We start from the raw sequence: 20,702 nt of genomic DNA on the forward strand, positions 1-20,702 counted from the left end.
TTCCTGTTGGCTTGAAAAGCAGGTGCAGAATGAATGACAATATGCACTTTTAATTATTAGTAGATTAACCAATTTTATATTCTGGGTAGGTATCAACTCTCATCATGTGACATGAGTCTGGGACGGGAAATATGTTTTTGTATGTGTTCATACAGCTTGCAGTAAAGTCCTGTCTGCAATCCCTAGGTAATGATTTTGTGTTCATAATTGTAAACCCTAACTAGTACAGAGAACAGAGGTAAGGTTCACAATAGCTCAGGGAGTCTTTGTTTTAAACATCTGGCGATAGAAAAAGACATGAGAATACCTCTCCTACAAACACATATGACAGCTGTTCTTATCAAAGCTTACTATGGATATCGACACAACTTAAAAGTGTTAAAGGATCCCAGCATGAGCTAATGGATTTACATACTGGTTTCAGAGTAGCATCATCTTTTTCCATTCTGAGACCAGATACAACTCAGTTGTAAAGTTACGATTTGAATTCTCTTAACAAGGAGTGCATCAGGTTACCAAGCTTTGCCAGTATGGTGCATAATTCACAAAAAGCTCTTAAATATTTCGACAAAATTACACTCTTTTGCCAATTTGGTTTGTCTCCTTTAAGCACTTGAAAGTCTCAAGTGTTTTCAATTAATGTGTAGCTCTCCAAAAGTCAGCGTAACTATTTGACTTACATGTTCCATGCGACTGCTCCCTGATTGCAACTAATTGCGGCTTTTAATCTCTTTAAGGACCCCGAATTACACGTGTTTTTTTTTCAGCAGTTTCCTGTTTGATACCTGCTGTAGGCTGTGACAGCAGAACAGAGCAAACTGCACGGCGCTGCGGCTGCCAGAGGAACCTTGAACCATGAGATCAAAATAAAATAAACCCTTACTTTAAACGGCACATCCCTTCCCCCGTGCTACAGGACCCGTTGTTTTGGCTGGGTGCGCCCCGAGCCGAGCCAGCGAGAAGCCGGTCCAGCATCTCCCGGCCGAGCCGCGGGACCCGGGCCGGCCGCCCTTCCCCGGCAAGGGCCTCCCGAGCTCCTCCATCCTTTCCAGTGCCTTTCTTTCGCTTAAGGTCAGAAGAATTTAAACTTCCTGACTCGGACGGGACGGGAGGGGTACCCCCGGGCGGAGCGGGGTGGGAGCCGGGGAAGGCAGGCGCGGCTGGCCCCGCTCCGCCCGGCCCGGCCCGGCCGGCTCTGCTCTCGGCGGGGAGGAGCCAGCCCGGGGCAGGCTGTAGCAGCAAGGGCTGGCCGGCCGCCAGGAAGTGTAAAATCCTGGCCGGTGGGTGGCAAATTTCGCCAGATCGCGGCGAGGAGGCAGCGCGTCCGTCTGTCCGTCCGTGCGTGCGTCCGTCCGTGCGGGCGCGGGGAGCGGCAGCCCGGCCCGGGTGAGTGCGAGCCGCGACCAAGGGCGCCGGCCCCGCTCGGCCGGGGGCTCGGGGGCCCGGGCCGGCGGCGGTGCCGCTGGCGGAGCGAAGGGGATGTTTACCGGGGGGCGGCCGAGAAGGGAGCGGGCTGGGCCGGCTCCCCGCGCTCCGCCGTGCCTCTGGAGCGCAGTGCAGGCATGAGACCTGGGTAAGTTCTCCATTTAAAAATATTAAAAATAGACCCTCCGGCTCCATAACGCTGCCGAGTGAGTCATTTCCAAACCAAATGTCTTAGTCTAACCCTTCCCCCCAGGAGATGCAATAATTCTGAAACCGGGGCGGAGGGAAAGAGATTCTTCTCCCGTCTCTCTCTAAATAAGTTGAATTAGCACGTAGAGGAGACAAAAGCCATAAGAGTAGCCGGCCACCTGTTTAACAAAGTGAAGCATAGCTCCATCCCTTCCTCTCTTCCCTTGTACCTCTCCCGTGCTGTCGCCGCCCATCTCTCCCTAACGTGCACTCGGAGCCTCTCTGCCCTAGGAATATTTACAGTGCTTTCCAATTTCGTGGGCATAATCTACTTTCCAGTTCCTTCCACTGCCAAACACATTCACTGCCACCGTCTTCTCCACGGGACATCAGCCACAGCCACACGTCATTCCAGCAGTCACCCCAGTCAATGCAGCCCCTGGCTGTCTATGCTGAAAAGAGTAGTCCAAAGCACAGCTGTTTTTTTCCGCCTTTTCCAGTCATATGATGATTTGTTCATGTAAGTGAGCTGTCTTGACTAGAGGGATTTTTCATTTGTCAAAAACAAGTGCTGAGCATATTTATAGCAATGCTGCAATTTTGTGGTGTGAAAGACCTTGGGTATGCAGAACTCGTTGGTACCTGGATCAGCATGCAAGACCTGTTTACGTCTCTCATATAGTGCTCTCTGTGTGTGCATATTTCTTGTATATACCCACAGATCGTATTTCATGGTGAAGCAGTGTGCACAAAACACAGGAGCTGATACTCAGGTTATGTATTTCTTTCTCTTAAACTGATGCCACAGTCCAGCTGTGCAGTAGCTTCTGACAGTATAGCTCTAAATCAGAGGGGTCAAGACATTGTGCTCTACTAATGAACTGACTTTCCTGAAAACCCCCTAGCTGCAAGTAAAATCCTGTTCTCTTACCTCTGTGAAGAACTTTGTTAGCATTTTGACAACAAAAAATGACCTATAGTTGAAAATCTATGCAGTAAATTATGTCAGCTGTTCTACAGTCATAACAAGGATGTTAGATTTGAGAATGTGATCTGTGGTAGCAACCCAAAACTTAATGGCTCTCTGTGTAGGTAAGTGGAGAGTTGTGATGTAAAAGCACTGGCATTCTTCTTTTGCTGCTTAGATTAAACTTCTCCTATTAAAGCTATGTATACTTTTTACAGCCAAGAGAGACCACTGTGATTGATGGACCTGTCACATAGAGTGAAGAGTGCTAAGAAATTCCTGCAGAAGGCATGCGGCTTTTCTTTTAGCTGTAACACATAAGAGATTCATGAACTTAGTACATCAAAGTGCTGAATTTAAAAAATGAAAAGGTTATTCTCTTGTGTCCCAAAACACAAGAAAAAGTAGACTTCAAATCCCAAGTAAATGCAAATTTCACAGCAATCTAAGATAAGGTATGCTCTTGATGCATAATTCATTAGCATTTACAATGGTGTTCTTGCTAAGGTACAACATCTGAGGGAGCAAAGTTCTTGAGCTTGGGTCAAAAAACATGTGCATTTTGATGAAGCTAGGAAGAACCTTTTCCAGAGGTGGATTATTCTTGGTTGTCTATGAGGAGGGTGTCCTAAATCTCTGGCTGAAGTAGCTGTCATATGGTGTGTTGTGGGTGTGTTGTGCTGGGTTCTGCATGGATGGCACTGACAAGGGTGGGCAGGGAAGTACAGGTGCACTCAGGTCCTTATTGGGAGTCTTTTTTGACATGTCAGTTTAATAGTAATATCTCCTTTTGGCAGTTTTACAGCACAGTTAAGGTGACAGTTTCGCATTTGTCTTCCGCCTTCAAGATAAAATTCTTTGTATTAACTTTGTGCAGTGTGTTTATGGGTTGTCTGATATCACCTGAAACTCTGATAAGACTTTCAACGTTCGCTTTCAAAGTTCAGCTAGAACACAGGTAGTGTTTACTGAGTCCTTACTCCCTTTTGGAAGAATTTCAATTCCTTAAATTTCCAGCAACCAAAGACAGAATAGGTGAGATATTTAACCTTTTCTTTGATGTAGCTTCCATTCTTATGAAAAGAGTGGAGGAATGGGACTTGCATGTATCAGCAAGGATTTAAAAGTAGCACATCAGTACTAGAATTTTATCCTTCTTGTAACTCATATTCAGTGAGTTCAGTTTTCATGTGACGTTTTTAGGCGCCTGTAGTATTTGTGGATTTTTTTGCCCATAATGTATGGCCTTTTGTATTCATTGTTTCTGCTGATGTGAGTTCAAGCATAAATATACACTGACTAAATATGTGCTGGGTTCCAGGGCCTATTCAGTAGGGCATAACAACCTGTTTTTACTGCACAAGATGAGTTTAAGTGCAGCTCAGAAGATGGACTGAGGATTTTAGCAAAACCCCAGTTACATTACAGCTGGCTGAGGATGGGCTGTGATGTAAGCAGCTACTTAACTGCCACGGTTTGTAGCCTCAGGGTTAAAAATGTCAGGCATAGTTAGGTTTTTCATAACAACAACAGGAATGTGAAAATCAAAATCAAAAAGGAATAAGAATGAAGTGCACGAAAATAGACAAAGATTGTCATTCTAGTTGCAGCAGAGATAGTTCTTAAATAATTTTGGTTGCTGACTTACTGTTTGATTTTGATAAAGTATATCTTGCATGCTTCTGATTAACATTCCTAGAAAATTAAACATGTCATTACATTTAGACTGATAATGACCTTTTTGCTTCTGAAATGACATTTTTCTCTCACTCCATGATTTTGCCTGGCATACAATCATAGAAACATAAAATGTTTTGGATTAGAAGGGACCTTAAAGATCATCTAGTTCCAAGCCCCGGGCATGGGCAAGGACACCTTCCAGTAGACCAGGTTGCTCAGAGCCCCATGCAACCTGGCCTTGAACAATTCCAGCTTCTCTAGGCAACCTGTTCAGTGTTTCATCACCCTCGCAGTACAAAGTTTCTTCCTAATGTCTAATCTAAAGCTATTTTCTTTAAAGCCATTCCCCCTTCACCTATCACTGCATGCCCTTGAACACAGTTCCTCTCCAGCTCTCTTGTAAGGCCCACTTTGAGTTCTGGAAGGTGCTCTAGGTTTCCCTGGAGCTGTCTCTTCCCCAGGCTGAACACCCCCAACTCTCCCACCCTGGTCCACTCCTCTGATCGTCTTCATGGCCCTCCTCTGGACTCCTTCCAACAAGTCCACGTCATTACTGTGTTGGGGGCTCCAGAGCTGGATGCAGCACTCCAGGTGAGGCCCTCAGGGGAACAGAGTGGAGAGGGAGAATCACCCCCATTAACCTGCTGGCCATGCTGCTTTGGGTGCAGCCCAGGATATGGTTATCTTTCTGGGCTGCAGCTGCACATTGCTGGGTCATGTCAAGGTTCTCGTTCACCAGCACCCCAAGTCCTTCTCCCTAGGGCATTCTTGGCCCAGCCTGTATTTGTACCTGGGATTGCTTTGACCCAGGTGCAGAACTCTGCACTTTGCCTTTTTCAACTTCATGTTCAGGCTCTCAAAGCTGTCTAGGTCCCACCGGATGGCATCTCTTCCCTCCAGTGTGTCGATTGCACCACGCAGCTTGGTGTCATCAGTGAACTTGCTGAGGATATGCTCAGTGCCACTATCCTTGTCACAGACAAAGGTGTTAAATGGTGCCTATCCCAGAGCTGACCACTGCTCTCCACTTGGATAAGGAGCCATCCACTGCAACTTCTTGAATGTGACCACCTTTAAGAAAGCAACCTGTGGCTTGTCTGTTCCTTTCTTGTGAATTCCCTTAGGAATTTGTTTGTGAATTTCACCACATTTGACCAAGGAAGGAATGGTCTAAAAGGTCAAGTGGTCTAAATGGTCAAAGTTTCTCTGAGATCTGTGAAACTATTTTTAGAGCCCATGCTAAAGGAATGGCTCTTTGTGGGTGTTGTCACTTCCCACAAGTGTGAAATTCAGAAGGGAGAGCAATGCTATGTTAGTTTCTGGTTTTGAAAACATATTTGTCAATTCAGTCCAAAGACCTTTTTCTACAGAAAGAGTTTGATAGCTTACTCATACTTGTGTCATTCAAGTGATACATTCTTGGGCTTTTTTTCTTCAGTAGGGGTGCATTTACTAGGGCATCTGTTGAATGCAGGAATACTGCCAGTGGAAGGAAACAACTGTAAGAAGTCAATAATAACTCATGTGTTTCATCTTCCTTGTTTTCATATGTGTTCCCATTTAGTTGTAGTTCTTGAAAATCACCTGCTAATCAAGTGAGTTTAAGACTCGAAGGAACAGCATGAGGGGGCCTGAGATCCTTGGAGTACTGCTTTGCTATTAAATCAGCTGTGGTTTTTGGAGTGTTAACAGCTTGAGTAAAGCCTTGCTGTAGAACTGGAGACAAAGCAGTGGTGATTTTGTGTCTGCCATGTGTTGGTGGGTGAAACTCAAAAGATGATTGCAGGTAAGTTTGGAGCTGTGGGTTATGATAGCACTGCAGTGATCCATTTTGAAAGGATGGTTGCTCCAGCTGTTATAGATGCAACTTTATGGAATGCCTAAAATACCCTAAAGCTTTCAGTTGATCAGAAAATGGTCATAGGTCTTATCTTTCCCCCTTCTTATCCATTACTCCTCTCTATTGAATTGGTTTCTTATTGTACCAAAGAGGTAAATGTATTTTTTCATTCTCAAACAACCCCATCAGTTTTAGTTTTCTGAGCCTGTGTGACATTTTTGCTTCTTGCCTTTCATAGCTAGGTTTTGGTAATTGCTTATTCAGGAGAAACAGTTTATTTCAGCCAGAATCAATCATATGTTAGTGCATCTAATTTAAATTTTTCTCTATCTTCATTCTGGTCAGCTATGAGACTCTAATGAGCTGTTCTCCTCTTATTCTCACCCAGGCATGTCAGAGTGTTTTGCAACCATATCGTACCTTTTAATAACCATAAAAATTTTCTCCATTTTGTGAATGATGTGAGTCCTAGGAATTAAAAAATTTGTTTGAAATAACACAGAACATCTATGGTGGAAAGCAAAATAACTTAGTTGTCTTAGATGCTACTCCTATATAAGAAGATATTTATTTTTTTGTGTGTGTTCTTTACTATGAGTGGATCTCCTTAGTTCACATCGAACTGCCTTGCTCTGTGTTATTATTGATTTCTTACATTTTTTAATGAGTAGTTGTACTATCATGTATATAGATATGAAGTAGCAGTCTTGCTTTGAACTGGCTGTAAACTCCAAGGAACTCCAGGGGTCTCTCAGCTACAGAGAAGGTTCTCAGACCATGGTGGGATATACACAAAGGTTTTTTCCCCTCCTCATATATTTACTCTCACTCTTAAGCAGAGTTTCACTTTGACTTTCAGGTTTGATTTAACCTCAGAAACTCAGAGCACAACTGATTGGATAGCACTGAATTTCTTTATAAATGGTTCTGTTATGGAAGCCAAGTTAGATCTGTTTGTGAAGTTGTTTGAAATGTATGGTGAATAAAGGCACTGTGTGGGTCAAATTGGAAGAGGGAATATGCAAAAGATGGGGATGGAAAACGGGGATGCTGTTGTCTCTGTTGTGGAGATGGGTGTGTACTAGGAAGATAAGGAAGGTGAGATCTTGTTTTGGGTAGCCAGTGTTTTGTGGCAGTAAAATTGTTGATTATATGATTGCATACCGGAGTGTGAACTTTGTATCAAGAGAGCTGTTTTTCCCTATTCTATTGATGTCACTTTGATAGCATATTTAAGCTCAGTAGTTAAAATCTGACCATTATAATTACAGATATATGAGGCCAGTAGAGCACCTCAGGACTACTCATGGGACATCAAGTTGCTGCCTTTGTGATGCCGAAGCCAGGGGGGAAAAAAAAAGACACCTTTTGGTATTCAATCAGCTTAGGAAGGGAGAGGTAAGGAGAAGTAGATCAGATTCATCCTTTTCTTTCCAACACTGTTGAATAATTTGAAAGGTTCATTAAAGCAGCTTAGAGGGATATTTTTGTTTGACGAATAGGATCCTGGCTTGCAAGGCTGAAGACCAGGCTAAGTCACTTCACTGGCTTAGCAACTTTTATTTCCTCAGCCAGAAAATTGAGCTAATTATTTTTACTCTTATTACTATGCCTCCAAGAGGTCTTGATGAAAGGAGTGATTTGCAGGACTGAGTGGCCCATGCGCCTGGGGCTGAGCCTCCCTGGGATCCCTCAGGGCTTTCCCATGGTGCAGGTAGGTGTGGACAGGCTGCAGACGTGGGGCAGGCAGCCAGGCATCCCTGGCAGCACCTGGCAGTGCACAGGCTGGGGGCAGCCAGGGGCTGGCAGGAGGTGTGTGATGGGGTTGCAGGTAATGTGCTTTGGTTGGCTGAAGTCCTGCATATCCCAGCCTGCATGAACCTGCACAAAGAGCTTGAGGAATTACCTGTGTTCCCCCTTGGAGCAGCACATAGGGCACAGCACTTCATTGTCCTGCTTCCATGTGGATCCTGCCCTTGATACTGCTGAGGAGTAGGGGCATGGCTCCTGAGCCTGCCTATGGCCTGTGATACTCATCATAGCCTCACTACAGTTTCCCCTTGCAAAATTTCTGAGATTGGATTTTTGGGATTCAGAAATGAATGCCATTAATTTAAGGGTGGAAGAAGCTGTATTTTCAAGTTTGTGATTTTAATGAATCCTATTGACAAGACTGAAGGATTTGAAGGCTTTTGACAGAATAGACCTGAATCCTATTGGCAAGACTGAAAGACCTGCACTCTTCCACTTACCTTCCTGAAGTGGGAATGTCTCCTAGCATGGGCTGTGCTCCTGCTGCTGGCATGAGCACACCTGGAGATAACACTTTTCCTTATGTGAGGAGCTGCTCACAAGACAAAGTATCACCACTTTTCCATGCTGCTTCAGGACTTGATTCAAACCATATTAAGATGAATATTTAGTTAGATTCCTGTTGTTTATATGGGTTGTGGGTTAAGCATTAAACTTTTCAGGGGTCAGATAGCCAAAGGTGTGAAGGCATGAAAGGATGAGGGTGTAGGAAGGAGTATGCCTTGAAATTGGACCCTAGACTGCTTGAACATTTTTGAAACTCTTGCTTTCAATAGATTCTTGTATCTAAGACAGAGCTTCTGATCATTGTTGACCAGAAATAACCTCTGTTAGTTATTAAGTGAATCTCAAGTTTATCATCTTCTCTCCTGAAAAGTAGGAGAGATGATGGTCAAACCTTGTTTAATTTTAAGAAACTGAGCAATTGGAAGCTATAAGAGGAGCTGAATGTGCTGTTAATTTAGCATTGGCAAATACTGCCTGTGTAAGAATATAAATGAAGTTCATGCATGTGCCATATGTGATTATGATGAGCTACAAGACACCAAGTTACAGGTTGTGAGCTGCTTTTCCACTTCTCGGTGTGGCTGCATAGCAGGTAAATGAGGGATTTTTGTCAGAAGTGGTGTCTTCAGATCTTGTCAGTTGAACTCTCATCAAGGGTTTTGCCAATCACATACTTCGTTAAAGATTTATTGGGCTGGAAGAAGAATCAGCTAACAAGAATCTGGTTAGCTCTCTGCATACTTTTTGTGTCTGAGGCAGGATGGGACTGCTCATTAAGCATTGTAGGCTGTGTACAGTGGGGCATTTTTCTAAAGATTACACTTCTTCTACTCACAAAATGATTGCAAAATACTCAGGCGCATGATACAGTGTCCAATTGGTGTATTTTATGATCATAGGTCATCGATGTCACAATTGCATGAAGCATACAAAAGACAAGTATAAGCAAGTGTATAATTTTCTTCATGAAGGGGCTATTAGTAACACAAAAAATAATTAAATGGCAAAATACCACGTCTGTCAGGATAACCCCATCATTCTCTGTTGCTCTGTTTCACTCTCCACTATTTCTTTCCCTCCTGTTTCAAAGTTACTTTTGGACTTGTGGCTTTTTGGAATGAATTTGTTGTGAAGTAATGTTGGTGAAAGTTTTCTTCTAAGAAGCAAAAACAGTTGTAGATTTTTCTGCCATGTCACTTCCGTTAGCAGCTGTTGCTTGGAGTTTTGCAGAGAAGACATCAGAGGAATTTTAAAAGGTCTGTTCTGTTAAATCTCAGTTACCATGGGCCTTTTGTTTGTTTGGCCCAAGATTATCGTGAAGATTCATAATTTGGAGACCTTGCTGCCAATTTTTAATTTGGGTTATTCTTTCTTTAGTAGAGAGAGATGTTGAAGTAGGGGTGGCTACTGGTCTTGCTTTTCCTCCAGACAGTCAGATGTATTAAGATCTATTGGGAGGGAAAAGTTGATTCATGAAATCATTTTATAATGATTTCTCTTTTGTTTTTCGTGGCTAACAGAAAACAAATAATAAAAGTTTCCTAGCTTCATGACTGTAATGTTTTTATAAATGTCTGTATCTATGTGTGTTGGAAAAGGATTTGTCTCGATGCTCAATTATTTTCTTTGAAGATTCATATTAATCCTAAAAGTGTTTACTCAGATGCGATGAATTACAAGTGGATGAAATTACATTGTTGTCAGATTGACTCATGGTCCTGCTGTGCTGCCTCACTTGGGGACATTGACTTTTATCTTTGCAGAGTTAGCTCCCTTGAAGAACTGAGTTTTAAACAGATGACATATCTGCCTTGTTAGAGGTCTAGAGGGTTTTGGTAGCTGGAATTTGAGGTGATAATCAAGGATAAGGAAAACAAAAGGACTTGGGGGTAGGACATCTGGAAGAGAAGGTAGAGCAATACCTATCTCTCTCTTAGTCTTGCCAAAAATGTTGTGCAGGGTCACTAAGCAAGATAAGGAGAGTGGGGAATGTTTTAGGATATATCAGCTGGCAAACAGTTTGAAATCCCCATGATGCCATGTAAAGCATTATCCCAGCAGCTGAACCATGTGGCAGTGAAAAATTATCTGGTGTGTTTGTATGTCTTATGCAGTCACTGCACTTCAGTCTTAATGTCTTTTAAAATTGATGGAGAGAATGTTGCTTGGTGCCTGGAACATGCTGCATCCTGGTGTCTCCCATCATTCTGTGTAAAAGGGGAAAAGTAATTGCTTCTCTGTAAAGCTTTTTCAAGTTCTGTGATTGCTAATAGGATTGTGATTATTAGAAGTTAAGTTTTATTTTGTAGCCTTCTAAACCACTTTAATCCTAGCAAGAAGAAACTGCAGATGTGAATGAGTTTATAGTGAAAGCCTCTAGAAGAACAGTGTGTTTCTGAACATTTCTGCATAATTCAGTGACTTTTCACAGCAAGATGAAAATTGTTCCTTGCTCAGCATTCTGCTAAATGCTGTTCATTCCCAATAGCTCAAATAGCCTGAATACCATGAGGGCTTCTTACTAACCTATAACTATGTTAATGCCTTTCTTGCCACAGGGGTAGTTTCTCCCAGTAAAAAGCCAAAAAATTGCACACTGCAGAATGCACACCACAGATATTGCCAAGAAACTGCTGCTGCAACCTCTCTGTGAAAATAAAGCATTATTTGCAAGGCTTCCTTGCTTTGGGGAAAACTTTCAGTGGAAGCTAGTTTCTGTGAAAGGAAAATCTGGTGTGATGGAAGTGTTTGATTGGGTTCAGGTGCTTTGTTGTACCTTCAGGTAGGTGCACAGGACCTGCAGAATAGTTACAAAAGTCAGTTTTTTAGTAAACACTCTGTTACTTTGAGCTTTATGGAGCTCTGAAAACAGTTTAAATGGGCTGTGGGCATGGAGAGAGAATGGTCCTTCTCACAGACTGGCATTTCCAGTTCTGGTAACATAAGGGTCAGTTATGCTTGGATACCATTTAGGGTTAGCCTGCCTTCAGAGTAAGAGTTTGGTGTGCCTGCCATTTAATAGCTACTGGGTTTAGATAAGATAGGAGAGATTTGTGTCTTTGAGTCCTGAAGAAATAAGACTAAGAATCAAGTCCTAAAGATGAAGATGATGCTTTAAATTCCTAATCAGATTCTAAAGTAAGCTTGACTTGACAGTAACATACATTGCAGGCTGGGTTGGGAAAGGAAGAGGGGTGTCTTATCTGCTCTTCCCAGGCAAGAGCTTGTTTTTATCTCCTCGTGACTTTTAACTGAGATGAAGGAAAACAAGCATGTATGTTTCAATGAGCTTAAGCACATTCCCTAGGTAAGAAATGCTCAGGAAATTCATCATGGGGCCCAGTGTAATGACATGGTTCTGCTGTGTGGAATCAGTCTTGTAAATCCCTAGCCCAAGTGCAGAAGAGACCTTCCTGATCATGCTGTTTTCTTGTTTGCACAGAACATGCCAAAGAATTTCCTACCCATACCTAAATTTATATATGTTGAGGCACAGGGGTTGTTATATTGTTTTACATTTCTGAGTTTAAGCTTTCCCCTTGCAACTTAATATAATTCAAATGAATATGAATGCATCATATAAAATGATTTCATTGCTGGGGAGAAAGGTGCTTGCATGCCTTTGTGGCACCTGGGGTAATGGTAAGAGGAGGCTTGTGGGTTAGCACATCTTAACCACTGCTTTCTAGCCCTGTTAAGTGCCTGCTAGAAATAATGCTTATATTGCATTTTATACCTCTGAAAGTGAGAGGTGTCTCTGCCTGTGGCAGGGAGGCTGGAACCAGAGGGTCTATAAGGTCTCTTCCAACCCAAATAATTTTGTGTTTCTATGTGTAAAGATAGTTAAGTGAGAAGTTTTACAGTGCTGCTGGGAGAAGTGAGCTGTCACTCATTCAGCTCCTCATGCTGTCAGCTTTGGAACTTGTAGACAAACATTGGCACGAGCTCTTGTTTTGCAACAGAAGCAGCCTCTGTACTTGGGCTCTGCCTTGCGGCCATGATTTGGTCTGCTATGAAAAGAACCTGCCTCGGCTCTCCAAGGTACTGTTGCTTTTTCCTCTGGTGATTTCTGATGTGGTTACAGTTGTCAATGGAGATATTGCTGGCAGATTGAAAATGTGTGGACAATGTCAAATGAACTGGTGCTGCAAAATGCACATGGAAGATCTTGCTGATGTGGTTGTACTAGTTTACATTTAGTCTTTATGTCTAAAAGTTATGACTTTGTTTTTATTTTAATTGTAACAGAGCAGGCAAAGAATCAACAGATTGCTGCCCTTTCAAGCAACAACAGTTAAGGCTAAGCTTATGTCACAAAAGACTGTCTGGACTTTGTCATCTCTGAAGACAGTCAGGAGTTGTCTGAAGGCAGGAAAAAGTTGCACTTGTAGCTATGTTCCAGTTCCACAAAGATCTCTGCAAACTGTATTTAGCTTGTGAGGGTATTACAATGGTATTTATTTCTTGAATAGCACCAAGAATGATATTACTGTGTGTATCAGTGCCTAAAACGTGGAATGTTTTCTCCATTAGCTTCCTCATTGGCAGGGCATGTGGTGTCCGTGGCATAGCAAGGGCCTTGCAAAGGCTTTGTGGTGATTGATTAGAATCAGCCAAGGCTGTGCAGAACTGGGGTAACAAAGTGTGAGCTTAGCATAAAATAGGGCTGGCCAGGTGGGAAGAAAGCTGTTTTCTCACATGTAAGAGTAAATTATTGTTTGGGCAGTGCAAAGATTTTCCCAGGGCTGAACACCAGTCATATTAGTGCAGACACATAGCATTGTTTTTGTCTGACCATCTCTCTTTTCACCTCGTGCTGAAGATGTAGTAGAAAAGAGATTTTGCTTTACATCTTTCATGTACAGTTCAGTTACGCAACTCTTTTGTTTGTTTCTTTTCCCCTCTGCTCTCTTGTGTCCCACATCTCATTCTCAAACTGCCAACTACATCTATTGCTTGTATTCATCTAAAGTGGGAGGATTTCAAAGTATAGAAGCTTTGCCAAAGTTTTTTTGTGGCTTTTATTCAAGCTTGCTTCTTCTATTTCTGTGGTTTACTTGGGGCTACATAGTCATCTACATGGAGATGGTGATCAGAGTGGAAAATACAGGCATTTCGCAATTGGCCTAGCAATTACTTCTTGTGCTGTAGAAAAACCAGAAACATAAAAGCCCTGCTCATGCTCAAAATATCTGGATGTTAGAACTCTTTTGAAGAAGCTCCTTATTATATTCTTTTTGTAGTGAACTGATAGCATGTGGGTTTATTCCCTTGCACAACATTTCTCAAAAAAGAAGCACTGCACCAGTCTATAAATCTTTTTTTCCACTGTTCATCTTTTGTACCTCTCTAGTGGAATAGTTTTCTCTTTCTCCAGTTACTACTATTTTATATACAAGCTGTGTGGCTAACTGTATTTAAATGTGTTTGTAAGTGCCTCTGGCAGAAGAGTTGAGGCATCTCTGTTTTTGCATCTCTGCTAATTGAACTCAAAAGAGAGGCCATGCTTGCATTCCTGACTGGCTCTGTTGGGTCATTGTTTAAGGGGCAAGATGGGAAATGGGGCAGTTGAAGAGCTCTGGAATTCCAGAGTCTTCCCAAAGCTGCTGTTAATGGCACAGGATATTTTCATCTCTCCCTTCTCTTCCTTACTCTTTTATTTTCTTTTTGCATTGCAGGATTGCTTCAGTTCCTTCATGATGCAGCTCATGTCACAACCCGACACAGCGGGGAATCGCTAGTCCAGGGCTGACTCTGGTTTTGACTGAGTCCTTGGGCTTGAATTCACATGGGCTTTGCTAAGATCAAAGCTTGAACCTTTGAGAGAAGAGCCTTTCTGATGGTCCTGCTCCGCTCCACCTGACCCTATGAAAGGAGGGTTCACCATAGCTCTGTCCTTTGTGCTCCAGTTCGACAAGATGGGCTCGTTCAGAAGGCCTCGACCTCGCTTCATGAGCTCCCCTGTCCTCAGTGATCTGCCTCGGTTCCAGGCAGCCCGGCAGGCCATGCAGCTCAGCTCCAACTCTGCCTGGAACAGGTGAGCAGGACCCACCTGGCTGAGCTCTTGCCCTGCAGCAGCTCCTCCGTGAGGGTCATGTGTATCTTACGCTTGTGTTTCACACCATTGAAGACTAAGCTCATCTATTTATAAGCGTGCATGAATTTTTGGCATGTCTAGGCTTTGCTGGCATTGAAAGCATCTGTGGAGTTGAAAAATTTAGACCTACTAGTACTTGTTTGGTTTTGGCCAATGTTTTTCAGCCATACTCTTGAAAAGCAGAATTGCTTCGTGTTAACAGTTGCGTCTTTTTAGTATCATTTAGGAAAACACATTCCTGGTACTGTAATAAATGCCAGTGTATTAATTCACAAAGGAATATATTTGCATATTATGAAGCTTTTATCACAGTCAGGTTCCTCCGGTAACTGCTAAGCTTGTGGCTTCAACCAGCATTTCCTATTGATAGCTAAATCCTGTCTGCTGTGCGTGTCATGCAGCAATGGCAACTGGAAAAACAGTGTGAAAGGTGAAGGGTGAGATGTCCTGTGTCTTGATCTGCTGTTATGGTCTGCTGCTACTAGAAGTGGGTGTTCCCACCTTCCCTTCTGCCACGTGCCACCAGCTCTGTGCTCTGCAGGCTGTTCTTGCTTGCTGACCTAGCTCAGTTTACCAATGTCACACTAAAGTAGCCTGGCAAAAACATTGCAGTTTTGTGCCATGATAGTGAGCTGAGGTCTGTGAAGCATGCAGATGCTATAACTGGCCCACAGAAGGGAATGTCTGCTTAGGGAATGCCATCTGCCCTTGTTAGCCATGGCAAGCTTTAGACCTGCTAAACCTTCTTGTCTGCTGTCACTTTATGACTTCCTCTGTGCTGGTGAGAGAATTAGAAGATACTCCAACAGCATCTTACAAGCATTAACAGGGCTCAAACTCAGATCTGACTGAGGTGATGCTGGCTGCAGAACATCTTCCAGCACGGCCAGGGTCTTACCAGATGCTTCAGAGTGAGTGATACAGGGTAGGATCACTGGATAATGCAGTGTGATGTGTTTGGCAGATATTATCAAAAAACTTATGTCTCCTCATAGCAACTAGCCTGCAGCACGCAGCAAAGAACCCCAAACAGTTGTGTTCAAGAGACATCTGTCACAAGCAGGACCCCTGTGACAACTTTCCCTTGCTTACCCCAGGCAGAACTCGAGGTTGGTTCTGCTCTGTCTCCCAGCGGAGATGTAGGTAATTAAGAGTAACAATTTCAAGGTGAGGAAAAAGTGGAACTCTTTAAGGGCAGTTATCTTCACCTGGCTGTAATCTCTGCTTTTGGTGCCTTGCTCACGTTGTGCTCTGTGGTAAATCACACTGTTATTCATGGATGTTGTCCTGTCTCATTTCTTTTTTTGGCAGTGTACAAACAGCAGTGATAAATGTGTTCAAAGGGGGAGGCTTGCAGAACAATGAACTTTACACCCTCAATGAAAATATCAGGTAGGTCACTGAAATGCATGAAAATGGAGTTTTGTTGCTGCTTGTTCAGTGTTTCCTGGGATCTGTTGCCTTCAGAACCACAGCTAAAAGATATTGGTGGGAAGAGAAGGGATGAAAGCCAATTTAGGCACAGCTTTGGGGTTTCTGGCTAAATTACTTCTTTCTTGCTATCGAGTGACATGTATGGCACAGGGTTTTTTGATAATTTTTCTCCAACTTGTGCAGCTTTGATAAGGACAGATTGTATATTGGCTTGGATTATAAGGCTTTTGTTCCTTCCTAGGAGCTATGCCTCTTTTGGATATGTTTTATACATAATAATATTGGCATCTCTTTTCTGAAGCCAGACTTCTCAGAACTGTGGAGTGTTTAAAGCAAACCACAGCATTTCGTTTAAAAGCTTAATCTTCACATGATAATTGCAGAGCAAAACCTGAAAATATGAACAGTAAAGATAAAAAAAGACTAAAAGCCTAGCTAACATTTTTTGTCACTGATGTTAGTGATGGTTCAAAGTATCGTTTTCTTTTAAAAGCAGGTTTCATGATTATCTGTGGTTTCATTCTGATTAGTTGGAAAGTTTGATTAGGAATAGATAGGACTGTGGAGTAGATAAAGAACTATTTATTCTTGCCTTGGTTCCAAGTGCTGCTGAGAGAAGTATTGTCAGAGCTAATGGATGTAGGTTCCTCCTTCTCTTTTTACCACTGCATCCATATTGGTTCATCAAAAGTGCTTTCACATGTGTCTCTACTTCTTCTTTTATATGTCCTCCCCTCATTCCTATTGCATGTTTTTAGGCTCCAAAAGATTCAAATGGCAATTTGAGCTAAGTGTGTGCTTAAACAGCAGTCTAAACTACCCCTTTCCCCACTTTCAAAATAAATGCAGCTATCAGGCAGGAGACTCTGTCCAATTTGGTCTAGTCCCAAACCCAAAATTTTAATGTAATTCCTTTTGAGAGTTGAGCAAGGGCAGCATCTTGCACTTTAATGATATTTTAGTGTGTTCAGGTCAGAAGTCTTCAAGTTAGGTTTAAGTACTTGGAGCAGTCTTAATTCTCCATGGGATGAGTATTTGCGGACATGAAAATAAAAACAGATGTCATAAGGCTTGGGAAATACCTAAAGCCCCAGCTTGCTAGCAGACTTGGGGAATGGCTTTGGGCTTTGTGACTCGCCTGTTGCCCGCAGTGGCCCGCAGTGGCCTGTTGCCCGCAGTGGCCTGTTGCCCACAGTGGCCGCATCCTGCTTTTCCCCTGAAGTGCAAGCAGGTGTCCTTCCCACCCTTCCAGGGAGGCAGTACACTGGGCAGAGCTGCTGGGGGGTCTGGGCTTGGCCCCAGAGGCTGGACCATGCTCTCTTCACGCTGGTTGCTGAAGTGAATGCAGAGTGGCGAAAACCAGGCAAAGAACAGGAAATTCTTTGTGAACTGTGTATGCTTTGAAAGCAGTGCTGATGGTGGGAGGGGAAATGCCCTTTTCCACAGACATGCACTGCCAGGCTGGACTTGGAAGCACTCACCTTGAATTACATGATTAATGTTCCTGCAGGTGCCCTGAGCATTGGTTACATCTCCAAATGTCACTCTTTAAATAGACCATTTCACATCCAAGTAGCTCATTAATGCCCATCTAAGGAGCAAAGGACAGGCCCCTGCATGTGTTTGTATGAACACCTGCAGCCTCACACCTGTGGTTCTCGATGGAGCTCCCAGCACTGGGGGAGCTCTGTGCACAAGGTGAATCTCTAGCTTGACACTGGAGAAAAGCCAGACCTCTGAGACAGACAGCCCTTGTGTGCCATGAAGTTGAGCTGGTACATTTTCCTCGTCCTTATTTGTAGTTCTCCACTCAGCTCCTGGGTTGTAGTTTGCAAATGCAGTAAGAGGCTCTCAGGTTCTTCACAATGCTTCATCATTTGGCACAGGGGAAAGATGGAACAGTTTTAAAGGAGGATGGTAAGGACTGGACCAGGAGATGAGCAGGTGGTAACATTTTGTTCTGGATTGCTGCCACCTAGATTTTATCTTGCTGTGATTTGATACCATCTCACTGGCTAATTTTTTACTTTTACCTGCTCTATAAGTCAGTTGTCACAGCAAGAGGAAATGTAAGAAATGCCTTTGGTAAATGAAATTTCTAGAAGTGGGAGGTGACCTGGCCATCCTTAGGACTAGACCCCTTCCTTCTTTTCTAAGGTGCAAGCCTCTGGTTGCTGATCTTACCTGCATGAAGTCAAATCCTGCTGGGCTTGTCAGTCAGCTAGTAGAGAGCCTGCTGGATTTGACTGAAGCCAATGGAAAATTCTGACAAATTGGTCCCCTTACCTGATTTATTGATCTCTTAGGGCTTTGATTTGGGTGGATGAATACAAACAGAGAGAGAAAGAGTAAAGACATGTTGGCAAGCAAATAAATGTAGAAGGATTGTAAAATGGTTAGAGAAGAAGGCTGTCAAATTTGATTTTGAGCAGAGATGAGGAAAAGTGGCATCATTTGGTGGTAAAAACCCAGCCTAAAACTGGGTGGTTGATGATTGAAATGCTGTTTTCAAGTGCCCTTGACTATACTTCACATTGGTAAAAAGCAAAAGTCTTAGAACAGAAAACAAATTTGCAGTGTTAGGCATTGGAAAGTGTTGGGCAACCTTTAAATTTTAGGCAGAATTTACTGCTACAGAATTTATTCTCAGTCATGGAAAGCTTAAAGTGCAAATGCACTGAACTTCCTATATTGTTTTTTCAATGCTGACTCTGATGTAAAACAATCTTGATTTTTGTATATTTTTAAAATAGAAATATGTATTTGAATTTTAAACTTTTATCAGACTGATTTAAAAGCCAAAAATTTTCACCAGAAATACCTCTTTAGAGTAGCTTTTTCCTGTATGTATTTAAAACATCTCTTTTTAAATTTCTAGAATTTCTTCCCTGGAAAATATTCCTTGTTTTGTATTGTTTGAAATGTGATAGTTAAAATGTGGGTGCGGCTTCTGCTTCATTTCTCCTCTTTTTATCCTCACCTTCTACATCCAAAAGAAAAGGAAGTACAGTATTAGGGAGATACGCTATCTTCAGTGACATGAAAGGCATCATTGTTTAAACAAAAAAGCAGAAAAAAATTATAGATTTCAATCTAAATAACTCCAGATTTTCTCCCCAGCTTTCTGTTCATTCAGGGGAATAATTTCTTTTTCTGCTTGTTCTAGGTGTATGGTTTATAATATTGAAGACTTCAGAGAAACTATATAATTCCTTTATAATTTGAGAATAGCCTTTGTAAAATACATATATAAGAGAAATCTAACTGTGGCCAAAAGGACCCATTCCCATACATTATCTTTGATATGACTGGTAGTAAAGTGCAGATATAGCTGTAAGAAATGACCAGCAGTGGCTGCTACTTCATGGCTCCATTCCTTCTGTCTACAGACGGCTGCTGAAGAGTGAACTTGGATCCTTCATCACAGATTACTTTCAGGTATTGCATGACTTTCTTGCTTTATTTTGAGGTTTGCTCCCTTCAGCTTTTTAGCCTATAATATAGGAGGATTCTTTTTACATGTGTATAGCCTACAAGTTTTGTTTTTGTTTTACTGAGGAAGATGATGGAGGTACTGGACTTTTAAAATGTGGGCCATACAGCCCTGGGAGTAATTATCTTTATTGATGCGAGTGCAGAATTAAGGATAATCTTCCCTTGCAGTTAAGAAAGGCTGCTAGTAGTCTGCCAAGATCAACAAGGAATTCACTTGAAATTTTCAAAGAAGATGGGATGCCTTTTCTTGAGTGTAGAAAATGCAAAAGGTTTTCTGCAACAGGGGCCAGCAGAGGGAAAGAGGAGAGATACTGACGACTGCCTGGAGGCAGGAGGGGGCAAAGAGAAGGAAGTTTCTATCAGCAGGAAATCAACCTGGGTGCTGTTTGCCTTTTAGTCCCACAAATATAAATGCAGTTTCTGAAAAAGGAAAATGTGCAAGATAAAGTAAGTCTTGAATAATAACAAATGTGAATACATGTCGCTGTGTTTTATTGACACTGGCCAGATAGACACAGGTTCACATGTAACCACATGAAAGCCTGCTGGATGGTTTTTAGAAGACACTGATGGCTTTCAATGTTTTAAGTTTTTGATTATTTAAAAAAAGAAAATAAGAGGGGCCTGCTGGAAACAAAAGGGTTTTCTTCCCTTTGAGTAAGAGAGAGAAAATTTCTGTACTTTCTGAAGCGGCTGATGCTGCCGTGTGCGTGCTAACAGCTTAAAAGAGGAAAAAGAACACTAGTGTTGTTTCCTATCAGATTACGTGATTTATTAGATTACATGACTTTAAAAAATCCCCCTGCTGTGCTATCAAGTGAGAAGAAAACTCCTGCCCCAGGGGTAGTTGTGTTTCACTTCCTCACCCCCTCTCTGCACGAGTTGTTTACTGCAGAGGCAGCTGCTGGCGGTGCAAGGCAGGATGTTTCCTAGACCCTGAGTGGGGTGGCAGCCACCAGCACTCACATTTAATTTCTGGGGTATTTTTGTTCAGTGTCAAAAGGAGCAACTTGGCATCTGTCAGACTTAGCCTGAGGTAAAACTCTTGGTGCAGGCAAGTTGTGAGACAAACTGTGAGATAAAGGCTATTGTCAGAAGTGAGATTTTTCCCTCTGTAAGCTGAGATGCAGACTTATTTCTGATTCTAGACTAACAGCATATGGCCATGATAAAAGTTACCACTCCCTCCTGAATGCCTTTCCTCAAAAATCCTAGGGCCATGGAGTGGGGATAGGCTGTTCGTGTGCCAAAGAGGG

General features: G+C 42.5%; 1 protein-coding gene across 5 annotated transcripts in view; it reads left to right on the forward strand.

Annotated features, from left to right (window-relative positions):
* Positions 1-473: 473 nt before the first annotated feature.
* PRR5L (proline rich 5 like) overlaps positions 474-20,702 on the forward strand; it is a 42,575-nt gene continuing 22,346 nt past the window's right edge. The window contains exons 1-5 of one of the 5 annotated variants that reach the window (XM_039730978.1): positions 1,393-1,573; positions 7,373-7,499; positions 14,099-14,457; positions 15,829-15,909; positions 19,341-19,389. In XM_039730978.1, the coding sequence (XP_039586912.1) occupies positions 14,288-14,457; positions 15,829-15,909; positions 19,341-19,389 (300 nt within the window). In that variant the 5' untranslated portion in view covers positions 1,393-1,573; positions 7,373-7,499; positions 14,099-14,287. The other 4 variants (XM_039730979.1, XM_039730976.1, XM_039730975.1 and 1 more) reach the window with 4 other exon arrangements.

The sequence above is a fragment of the Passer montanus genome, unplaced genomic scaffold (genome assembly GCF_014805655.1).
Source record: "Passer montanus isolate IOZ18808 unplaced genomic scaffold, ASM1480565v1 scaffold75, whole genome shotgun sequence".
NCBI classification, from domain to species: domain Eukaryota; kingdom Metazoa; phylum Chordata; class Aves; order Passeriformes; family Passeridae; genus Passer; species Passer montanus.